Raw genomic sequence first — 11,799 nt, forward strand, 5'->3', positions numbered from 1 at the left:
AACCCTCAATTCATCATCTCTTACATTTTACATCTTTATTTGACCCAATTGTGGATATCAAGGTGGGTTCCTGTCATTGGAAACCTACACAATAGGAACAACATTTATTTTGATAAAGTAGAGAACCTTTTTCTAAAAAAAAGTTTTTTTTTTTTTTTGGTTGCCTGCCACGGTATCCGGGGCTTCGTCCCGACTAATCCGTTGGTCGACCCGGGTCGCACACCTGGCTGTGGTGGGTGAGTCTCCCAACAGGGCATTCTGCATACACAAGGTCTCGAACCCGAGACCTTGCTTAAGCGACACAAGCTGTTTACCACTTGAGCCAACCCATGTTGGTTTCTAAAAAAAAGTTCTTTGGACTTGCCTCTAGCCAGTAAACTTATGGGCAACTAACCCCACCCACTATAACTAGTAACCAGGTAATTGAAGGGCATTTTCTCTTGCTGGGCTCAGTAGACAAAAAGACCACATTTTCTAGGAAAGTGAATAACCTACGCATTTAATGTTGGGTCCCAAATAATATAATCAACAATATTAGCAATTCAAAATAGCAATCATACACAAGAATACAAAATATTTACATGGAAAACCCTTTATCTTTAAAGGGAAAAAAATCACGGGACAATTTCTGAATAATTTCACTATTATCAAATCAATTACAATAATTTTTGTGTATGTCTCAAGGCTAAAGAAAAATCTCTCTTATTTTACCCCCAAGTGCGAAAGTATTTAAATTTAAATTTTTTACTTTTTGAAGTTTTAAAATTTATATTTAGGTAAATTGCAAATTATACCCTTAAAATTTGGGATGATTGGATTTTACACCTTGAAATTTTTGAATTTGAATTTTACTCATAAAGTTTGGGATGTTTGGATTTTACATCCTGATGTTTCAGAATTTGGATTTTACATCCTAAAGTTTGGGAATGTTGGGATTTTGTACCCAAATTCTGAAACTTTAAATTGTAAAATTCAAATACTCTAAAATTTTAGAGAGTAAAATCTAAGCATTCTTAAAATGTAAGAGGTAAAATCTAAATTCCGAAACGTCATGGTGTAAAATTTAAACACCTCCAAACTTCAGGGTGTAATATCTAAATTTTGAAATTCTAGGAGGAAAAATCCAATCACTCCAAAATTTTAGAAGTGTTATATTTTATCTTGGGTTTAGATTTTAAGTTTCAAAATTTGAAATTTTGACCTAAATTTTAGGTGAAGTGTTACGCCCACAATATTTTTATAATAAACCATAGACAGTTAAGTATTATTAGTTCAAATTTGAACCTAACACTAAAATTACTTTTTTACTCTAACAATAATATCTAGTAATGACCTACCAATCAAGATTTGCGGTAAAAATGTATATTATTTCTCAAATTTTATTCCGTTCCCTTCCTCCATATTTTCCGTAAACTTCTACAAATTCACCTGGTTACATGGATTGACTGAGACGCACCCAGATGTGGCGGCAAAACGTTTTTCTGGTAAAAACACCCTCTCTCTCTCACAAATTGCTTTGCCCTGATTTGATTCAATAACCTAATCCTCTCCTATTGTTTCCTCTCCCATTCAGCAAAATCCCGACTCCGACCATAGCATTTCCGGTAATCCTCACTTTTTTTTTTTTTTTTTTTTCCATTTTTGCACTCTCTCTCTCTCTCTCTCTCTCTCTCATACGTCGTCGTTTTGATTACAATTTGGCAGATGAGGAAGACTACGATTCTAATTTGCCCCAAATTCCTGCCTCATTAACCGGTGGTTTGGAGAAAAAGGTAGCTTTCTCTTTCCTGGTTTAAACTTAACGCCCTGCTGTTTGGACAACAGATTTGAAATTCTTAATTGCAACTTCATGCTTTGATTTGATAGGAGGAACTGCAAGTTTTGTCGCGGCTCGAGAAACTTAGAGGTATAGTCTATTATATTGTTCATCAAAAATTTCTTTGATAATAACTCTAAATTTGAATGTTAGTATTTTTGTGTGTGTGTGTGTGTGTGTATGTGTCAATGTGGTTTTTCAATGCAGGTACTTCTGATTGGAATTGTGGAAAGAAAAATAGCAAGGCATGTGTTATCAATACTTTGTGTGTGTTATATATAGTTCGTATTCGCGGCCACTTGGTGTAATTAGAATTTGTTTTGTATATGTAATGTTGTTTTTTATCAGAATGACACACATGTCTCTCTTGAAGATGATGGTGTTGAAATGCCTGAATTTCGTAACGAGGCAAGGAAGGCATTCACGTGCAACCCGGACGAGGAAATCATCTCCGATGATGAGGTACAATGTAGTAAGATCTAGAGATGTAGCATATGATATATTACCATATGTGCCAAAAGTTTAAGCTGATAGGAAGCAGTGAATTTGATTTTTTTTTTTTTTTTTTTTGCTTTGTGTTTGTATTGCTATTTACCAATTGCGACAGCTTTTTTGGGTTTGTATTGTAAATATGCGGATTCTCTTATGGTTTCTCTTGTTGTTGTTGCTAGATAGTAACAGTCTTTGTAATCTGTTTGGATAGGTAAACAACGTGGTGTCGAAATTTTCTGATTCCTGCGATGCTAAAAAGCTCCATGAAGACAGTCTTTGTAGATTTGGAAGTGGGGTGCAAGATGGTGCACAGACATGGTCTGCTGTAAGTAAAGAAGCTGAGGCACTGTTACATTTGAATGAGAATGCATCAACCCATTCTGCCTACTCCAAAGCAAGCAAATCTTATAAAGGTGTTTTTTTTCTTTCCAATTATCTTATGATTTCTTAAAACCAATGTTTGCCATATCAATGTGTATGCATTACATGTTTATCTGCATATATAAGTTTTTTTTTTTTTTTTTTTTTTTGGTATATGTCAAATACTGGAGGAAGTAAACAGGTTGTTACCATGGGAGCATCTTTTGTTAACTTCTTATATATATTTTTTGGTAGTATGTCTTTATTTTTCTTATAAATAGTTTTAAATACAGTTTGTATGTGGTTTTTTTTCCCCCTCTTGGTAGCTTTCAAATTCATACTCAGTACCATGTAATATTTTACATAGCTCATCAATTCATGGATTCAGTGTGTATGTTGTCCCAATTTGTTGCGAGTAGGAGCTTGTTCTTAAAGTCTTGCTTGTTGAAATAAAATGGAAATTGGAAAACACAAATAAAAGGATATGTGGAATACTCTCTTTGTTTAATTACTTTTCAGAGTACAATGGGGTTTAATGACAATTATGCTTCAGAGTCCAACCCTAATGGAATGTCTGAGTGAATCAATATATTAAAACCAGTAATATTCAGATGTTAACATAGATGTCCATGCAAGTCCATATAAACTGAAAGTACATTGTATACATAAGGCAACAATCAGATTTGCTAGCGGTTCGGCCATTATTCTATAATTTAGATATGTTTTTGGAGTTGAATTTTTTGGTAATCAACCTTTATATCAGACCTGAGATGTGATAGAGCTTTATGTTTCATTTGTAAATGATCTTATATTTATTTTTTATTATGAAACCAGTTCTGTATGACTTTAAAAAAAAATAAAAGAAGAGAAAACTGGTTCTTTACGATAAACTTGAGAATCAACTGCTGCAGGAGTCAGATGCAGGGTTAAGCAAAAATTTTCATTCCGTTTCCAGTCACGTAAGGAAGAACCCTCCTGGCCTTCTTTATCTAAGGATGAAAATGATGTGTCATTTGAGGTTCATGAAGCACCTGAAAGATTGGACACATTTGAACCTAGATCCGAAGAACATTCAATTGCTGAGGTTCTTGACGATTGTCAGAGAGAGAATCAATTCCAGTCAGAGAATTTACATGCTCAAGTAGGAGCTCTTGGGCATGGATGCACTGAGCCATCAATGGCTGAGCTTCTAGATGGCCTTCAGGACAGAGCTAGTTTGCAGAAAGGAGTTTCTAAAAAGGTTTGCTGTCTTCTTTGACCTGGAACTTTTTATTCTTTTCTACCTGTTGCCATCCATTCCCAGATTGATCTGCTATTTGCTGCAGTGTAGCAGAACAAAAGCTAAAAGGGTACAGATTGTTGCAAAGAAAATTATCTCTCCACTGGGAGATAGAACTGTTGACAGAGAGGATTCCTCTGAATCCATGGGTAGTGGATCATCTAGTGAGGACAAGGTATCTGTTGTGTTTAACACCCTCACCAACTCTCCCCCCCCCCCCCCCACCCCCCTTTTGCCCCCTCCCTTCTTTTCCTTCTTGTTGGTACTGTATTGTATGATATGTATTCTTAGTTATATGCTAAAGCAGGCCACAGATCAAAAGCTAAAGGTTACAATCCCAGAAATGAAGAGGCAAACTATGGCAGATCGGTTTCAAGAAACTTTAGGTGCTACCTTTTTAAATGATGAAGGGGCCCTTGTTGCAGTGCCTAAATCATCAGGGTAACTAATAGGAAAATATTTTCTGTATCACATCTCACCATATTACTTGAAAATTTTTCCTATCATTTTCCTGTTATGCTGATGTTCATAGAGTGAATTCAAATTGAGTAGTTCTGAACTCAGAATGTGTGCTTCCAAATTTTGCAGAATTGGATTATTTGGGAAGTTGCAACAGCTCATGCAGAATGAAAAAGAAAGAGATGTGTATTTCTTGAAGAAGTTGCAGACTGGATCTAACAAAATTAGTAAAACTTGTGACTGTAATTTATTTATTTTTCAAAGGAGCATGTTAACTCATGGAAATGAAAACCATATGCATAGACCAGTCATTTGAACAATTAATAAGTTTGTGCTTGTGTTTTTTCCTATTCCTTACACTAACTATTGTTCCATACATCCTCAGATGAAGTACGCAGCATCATTGTAAAAATCCTGGCAAGATACTTGGATGCAAAGCTGATAGTTTGTCAATGCTCTTTTGGCGAGAACATAGAGGTCATGTTTAAAATTGAAACAAATTATGTAGATTATTTGCACAACCTTGCTGATACAACCACCAAATATGGCTAACACTTATTCCCTGAAAGATAATAATTGAAAATGTGCTAGCTTCTTTTTTATTTACAACTAATTTGCTAAATCACAATATTTTGAATTTAATTAGATTCTACAACCTGAGTAGTTATTTGCAGATTGCTTTTAAATCTTGTTAGTTATGTTTAGCAACTAAAACTTTCTTAGTGATGTGAGGAGTGTTGCATCTTAGCTGCAACGTCAAGATTTTCTCAACCATCCTCTCAAAATTTACATTATTTAACACAATGATTTGGAGAGTGTTGCTCAGTATGCCCTTAGGATGTGAAGTAGTCATAAGATACTTGCTCCATCCATATTTATAGTCCAAATTTCCATATTTTTCATGTTCAAAAGTTAAAACGCAAAAACATTCACCTTATCATTCCACCCTTTTTATTTCAAGAATTCAAAATTTTGATATCTTTACAATTTTCTTCAGATGGCAATTTTGGAAAGCATTGATATGGGGAAGGGCTTCTTATATGATAATTAGTGCCTTAATTTGTATGTTTAGTCAACCCAGACTATTTTTCTGGGATGGGTACTTGGATCAAAATTTTTTAACATTTGCCTCCATCTGAATGATTCTGATTCAATATATATCCATGTCTATTTTAAGTGTTTGGTAAATGAGGATTGAAGGTGCATGCCTGCTTTTGCAGAGCCCCACACCATCAGGAAGCCCTCAAATAATGATAAATGGAGGAAGGAAAACAACAATTATTTTTAATCCGAGAGTTTGCAGTGATGTTGACCTTGAAGTTGGGAACTTGATCTGTATTCACCCACCATGGTATGGAACTATGGATAGTACAATTTGAATGTTTGCACTGGTCTCTTTTTCCAAGTTTTAATTAGAAGACATCTATTGCTTGAATAATTAATTAAAAAAAAGTAAGTCTTTTCCTAGTGCACCACAATAGTTGTGTTGAAAAGTTTCCATCACGTGGTTTTGTCCAATGGGATAATTAATAAGTTGTTAAAATGATGAAGATAAAGTTTAATGGTGAAATTTTCTGGCCAGGAAGGAGGTAAAAGCAGGCAATGATGAGAGCATTGTTCTCTCTACGTATTTCTCCCAAATTGTAAGTTGACCAGCTCAGGTATGTCAAAATTAGAGGTATGTGCGCATTATAAGGATCATGTGATCAGATCAGTTTCATCCAGAATCATGTGATTCTGTGTACAGCCCTCAATTTTTTTTTCACTCACCAATGGCAAGAGACATGGTTGGACAAAGTATATTACAAATCTGTAATCCAGTTTTTTGCATTTTTTTTTTCTTTTACTCTCTCTTGCCTTAATTTATGCCTTGACCCAATTCAAGTTGTACCCACTAATGACAATTTCGTGAGTGAGAAAGGAAGATGAAATTCTTCTGTGAAATGAAATGGAGGAAGAAACTTAAAAATGTACTTCAGATGGTTTCTTGTGCCTGATTGATTGACAAGATAACCAAGGGAGTGTGAGAGACCAAGGCAAAACCAATTTTTATCTTTCAAGCATGGTAACGTAAGTTTTCATTGTTTGCCTACTGTCTTTGACTAACAAATACATGGATCGATTTGAATTGAAATATTTGAAGAAGCTGCTTTGATGAAAAAAAGTATGTTGATGGTGGAGTATAGGACATCATATAGGGATCAATTTTTGTCATTTGTTAAATTTATAGTTTGTTAAATATAATTATTCAGATGTTTTTATGTGGGTTTTGTTTCTTATTTCTAATTGGTTTAGGACTTTTTTACCACCAAGTTCAAGTACTTGTAGAATACTTTATAGGTTAGCGTTATTGTAAGAATGTTATCTCTTCATCATCATAGAGTCTCTTGAAAAGTGTATTTGAAAATGTAGGTAGGTAAAATAAATAAAAAAGTGGATTTTACTCCCCAAATTGGGTGAAAATATGCCTTATTTGTTGGAGATGCTCAATGTATGTTATCACTCACTCTTGGTCCAACAATGGCTCAATAAATACCTCATCACTGAATGAAATGGGCCGGTCTTATTGTTTAAATGAAACTAGTTGTAAACTGCTCACTGGATTTTAACTTTAGTTTATAGTTTTTTTTAGTTAAAAAATTAATATTAGTTTTAAGTGCTTTTGCATATTTATTTGAATATAAATTGAGAGTGATGGTATAACTATAAATTCATGATTGATTTATAAATTATATTAATATTAGTTTATAATTAAGATTTGGTTTCTAAGTAAAGAATCTATAATATGGTTTTTGAAAACATAGTTCTAGAATGAGTAGATGTCTAAGGAGAGAAGGGAGCTCAAAGTAAAATAATGGAAGAGATGATATCTATTTGGTGCAAAGAAAAGGTATGCAATTGAAGCAAGAATATTTTATAGATTCAATTTTATTAAATTGTACCATATGGTGTAAGCATATGAGATTAAAATTTTATTACATTTAATGAATTGTTTTGTGATTGATTCTTTCTTGTTCTTTCTCTGAAAATTTGAATGTTTAACATCTAAATGATATTGACTTACTTTGCTGGAGCCTCTTTAACCATTGCTGTCCCATGTCCTAGGCTTTTTGGATGTGTATGAGATTCTGAATTACCAAAAATACAAAATAACGAATAGAGTAGGAATAATTCAGACAAGTACATGAAGCACGTGTTATATATTGGTGTCAAGAGTCTTCTATCTTAACTACTCAATTGGCATCTACTAGTGTTTTGAAGGGAGACATCTAAAGTTCAAATCCTCTCACCCCAATTATAACTAATGAATTAAAAAAAGAAAAAAGAAACGTTGGTACCCTAACTCCTAGGCCATTTGATGGCCAAAGCAGACGACTCATATTTCTGCCATATTATTCATAGTTGTACCTAGCCTTTAGAAGAAGAAAAAAAAAACCCTTGATCCAAATTCCCTCATGATTTCTGAGTAAAATCCTTGATCCCACCTTACCAATGCTACCATCTGTGTTTAAAGTGATTTAGGGAATCATTGGGGGTGTTCAGCAAATTAGATTTAGAGTATGGCTGGGTTTGCTTTGTTCTTCAGAGGTGACAAAGGTATATTCTGTGGCAAGCTAGCAGGCATGGTTAGTGAGGGTGTGCATAGACACTATAGCTTGTCTAATTATATAATTATTTCAACAAAGCCAAAGCTGCTAGATTCCAAAAGCAAATAGAGTAATTCAAGGAACCCCACTTGGTTTATCCGTAACTAGTTTTGTTAGATATTGTTGCAGTCACGTCTGGGGAGGAGAGTTGAAAATTTGAGTTGGAAGAGTGACAGGAAGAGATGCTCAAAGAAGACGTACCCGTCTACATTCACAGAGAATGTGTATGATTGTGACAAACTGATGACATTTAGGGGAGAGATTAGAGTGCCAGAATGACTGAATATGATCAATGCCGTCCTTTTCTTATATCATGCTTTTGTCTAGGATATAATGCAACTGGGAATTCTTAGAGAATGCCCACTGAACTAGATGCTTTTTATATTTACATTCACAGAGAATGTGTATGATTGTTACAAATTGATGACAATTAGGATGGGAAGAGATTAGAGTGCCTGAATTACTGAATATGATCAATGTCCTCCTTTTCTTATTTCATGCTTTTTTCTGGGATATAATGCAACTGGGAATTCTTAGAGAATGGCCACTGAACTAGATGCTTTATATTATTAAATTTTATTCCCCCCCCCCCCCCCCCCCCCCTTTTTTTTTTGAGAAGACCATCAACTTCACCTATAGCCTTATAGGATCACTATAAAAATCATTTCATATTTTTCAAACATGATACTATGATTTTATATGCATTAAATTCAGGTAGTTGGGGAAATAGATAGATAGGTGAAAGATTTCATTGAACTAAGATTGGCCAATGGTCAATTCATACATGGTGTGGGGCACTTTAAAACTTATTATATATTTCCAAATATTACACTATATGATTTCATATCCCGGAAAATTGGGTAGTTGTGGAAAAAAAATGGGTAGGAGTGTAGGGGAAGCTTTTATATTTGTTGCAAAGTTTACTCTCCATTTGATTTATCGAAAAATATGCTTTTGGGGAAGATGTATACACTGGAATTTATTTATTTATTTTTTTTGGAATTAGTTTTAGTTGATTTCAGGGAAAAAAAAAATATATATATATATATATATATATATTGGCCAAATTTATCACCATACCAAACATAAGAAACTATATCAAATTACTATACAAATATCTTGCTCATTGAAGAAGTAAATTAGTTAAATATTTTGTATTTAAGTGGTATTGTCTAGTTCTCTTATGAAGAACTTAGATCTAAATCCTTCCTCTCTCACTTATTGTAAGAAAAAATATATTAAATTAGTTAGAAACATCTATATAATTCCTATTCCTTTCACACGCCTGAAGAAAAATACAGGAAACTTCTATTCCAACCTTTTGATTTCTAGTTCTTTTGCTTAATTCTCAAGTGTAAGAATGAAGTTGTGGGTACCTAAGGCATGCTTGCAACGTCCTAGGCATGCTTGGCAACGTCCTTGGCATGTTTTGCAATGTCCTAGGCGTCCCACATCGAAGAGAAATCCCCCACTTTCTACTTTATAAGCTTTGAAGCGAAGGAGTAGTGTACAACTAGCTCTTTAAGCATGCCGAGAACGTTGCAAAGCATGCTGAGATCGGCCAAGGACGTTGCACGCATGCCTAAGCAGGCCTTAGGTAGTGGTACACTACTCCTTCGCTTCAAAGCTTATAAGGTAGAAAGTGGGGGGATTTTTCTTCGATGTGGGACGCCTAGGACATTGCAAAGCATGCCGAGGTCGGCCAAGGATGTTGCCAAGCATGCCTTAGGTACCCACAGAAGTATAAAAACAAACTTAGGAGGCAGAATATTATTAGTTTTTTTTTTTTTTTTTTCTTTGCTAATGTGGGTGTCTAGAACTCATCAAACATATTCCTGTATTCCTTCCATTTAGTTTGAATAAGTGGTCCCAACTTACAATTAATTATAGGCTTGGTAAGATATGACTTGATTTTAAGCTCATAAACAAGCCTAAGCTCTGTTTGTTTTTTTATTATCAGGTCATGTTGTTCACAAGCCTGTTTGTAAACATTTTTTTTTCTTGGGCTCAGTTTGTTTATTAAATTAGTCTAAAATTAAGGCTCAAGCTTAACTTGTTTTAATCAAACAAACACAAATAAGTTTTTTATCGAGATAAGCCCTAACTGTTTATGAACAGCTTGATAAATTTACATTTTACAACCCTGATTAAGATGGATACTTATTCAGTTACTCTGGACTCTCTCTCTCTCAGCCACAGGTCCACCAAGCACACTGCTTTTTGGACGCAGTTATACTATAGCTCTCAAGCCTAATTGACAGGTTCGGTTCATCTTGAATGTAAGAGCATTCCCAAATGTTCCTGTTCCGAGACAATAACTGTTATTACTCAAACTTGATCCAACAACTTATCAAAAAAAGCCTCATCACTGAATAAATGAGCTAAACTTGGTCTTATTTTTGGTTATGATGAAATGCTTTGCTGATTATTATTGTCCTTTGCTAAAATTTGAATGTTCAACTTCTATGATGTTCTGGTAGTAGTACATTCAGTTCTAACCAATATAAATAAAAATATAAACTTCTAAATGATGTCAGCTCCCCTTGCCCGAGCCTCTCCATTCTCTAAAACGATTGCCTTCCTAGGCTTTTTGGATGTTCATGATGTAATCTGGGGGTTTTTTTTTTTCTTAAATATAAATATGTAATTTGGGTTTCTAATGTTGTCTTTCTAAGCCTGTAATAGCCACGAAATTCTAATTTACAAAAAAAATACAAAATAACCAATGGGCAAGCATGTTGTAGGAATAATATAGGAAATGAAATAATTTTCAAGGGAGTTGATTCAAGTTAGGGATGTAAATGAATGAAACTCGAGCTCAACTTGAAAAAAAAAAAAAAAAAATTTTGATTATGTTCATTTGTTTAGCCAACAAGCTAAACTCAAGTTTGAAAAAATATCGTTTGTTTTGAAACTTAATTACTTTACAAAATATCTTCCAAGTTTGAAAATTTTCAGATTAGTTAAAAGTTAAAACACTCCTATAGCTTCACTTCCATCCGAGAAATGATGCTTGTGATATTTTAGTAGGGCCGTCTCTAGCATATAGGCAACTAAGGCAGTCACTTAAGGCTCCAAAAAAAAAAGGCTCCCTCTTTTAATTAATATAATTTAATATATTTATATTATATTTCAATTAAGACTTATTTACCCTTTTACCCAAATTAAAAAATTATATATTTAAGGCTATTTCATTAGCTAATAGGATGTATTATATATTAAAAAGGCTCCTACTATAATTCAAAACATTGATAACTAGTTTGTAATTAAAAAAAAAAAAACAATAAATAAAAAGTCTATAGACTGTAGTCATTATCATGTGGGTTGATGTGTCACATCAACTACACATTAATCCACATTTAGCTATTAAAAAAAAAAAACACATCAACCCATTTGTTACTTCACTTAAAGTCTTTTATATACTAATTTGATTTTTCCCATTTTTGTTGGCACTAATTTTTTTTTTTTAACATTTGAAGCAGTTTATTTTGATTTGTATTGTAAAAGTATACTTTTATTAGTTATCCTTTAAGAATAATCTACTTTTTGTATTAGTACTAGTTTTTTTAGCTATATGATAAATAAATTTTTATTTGTGCAAGTTTAGAGTATAAGACTATAAAGTGACTACTTTTAAAAATATATATAAATACGTAATTTGGGTTTCTAATATTGTCTTTCTAAGCCTCTGATAGCCACGAAATTCTAATTTACAAAAAATACAAAATAACCAATAGGCAAGCATA

The 11,799-nt window shown here is 33.5% G+C and overlaps 1 protein-coding gene across 6 annotated transcripts; it reads left to right on the top strand.

Annotated features, from left to right (window-relative positions):
* The first annotated feature begins 1,362 nt into the window (after window positions 1-1,362).
* LOC126710600 (uncharacterized) lies at window positions 1,363-7,413 on the top strand. Of its 6 annotated transcripts, none has more exons than XM_050411141.1 (14): window positions 1,363-1,484; window positions 1,574-1,604; window positions 1,705-1,772; window positions 1,867-1,906; window positions 2,024-2,061; window positions 2,165-2,278; window positions 2,520-2,721; window positions 3,580-3,908; window positions 3,994-4,122; window positions 4,252-4,388; window positions 4,536-4,648; window positions 4,792-4,883; window positions 5,627-5,757; window positions 5,989-7,413. In XM_050411141.1, the coding sequence occupies exons 1-14, from the start codon at window positions 1,461-1,463 to the stop codon at window positions 6,056-6,058; spliced, it is 1,518 nt and encodes a 505-aa protein (XP_050267098.1). In that variant the 5' UTR covers window positions 1,363-1,460; the 3' UTR covers window positions 6,059-7,413. The 6 variants fall into 6 exon arrangements, with proteins under 6 accessions (XP_050267098.1, XP_050267102.1, XP_050267100.1 ...); XM_050411145.1 differs by having other exon boundaries at window positions 5,993-7,413; XM_050411143.1 differs by having other exon boundaries at window positions 4,536-4,633.
* The last annotated feature ends 4,386 nt before the right edge of the window (window positions 7,414-11,799 follow it).

Source organism: Quercus robur, chromosome 12, assembly GCF_932294415.1.
Source record: "Quercus robur chromosome 12, dhQueRobu3.1, whole genome shotgun sequence".
Lineage (NCBI taxonomy): Eukaryota > Viridiplantae > Streptophyta > Magnoliopsida > Fagales > Fagaceae > Quercus > Quercus robur.

Excerpts from the sequence above, each read along its gene's own strand:
- LOC126710600 (XM_050411141.1), top strand. The coding sequence starts at position 1,461 with ATGTGGCGGCAAAACGTTTTTCTG. Across the intron at positions 3,909-3,993 it reads AGAAAGGAGTTTCTAAAAAG|TGTAGCAGAACAAAAGCTAA; the intron begins GTTTGCTGTCTT and ends TATTTGCTGCAG. Across the intron at positions 4,123-4,251 it reads GATCATCTAGTGAGGACAAG|CAGGCCACAGATCAAAAGCT; the intron begins GTATCTGTTGTG and ends TATATGCTAAAG.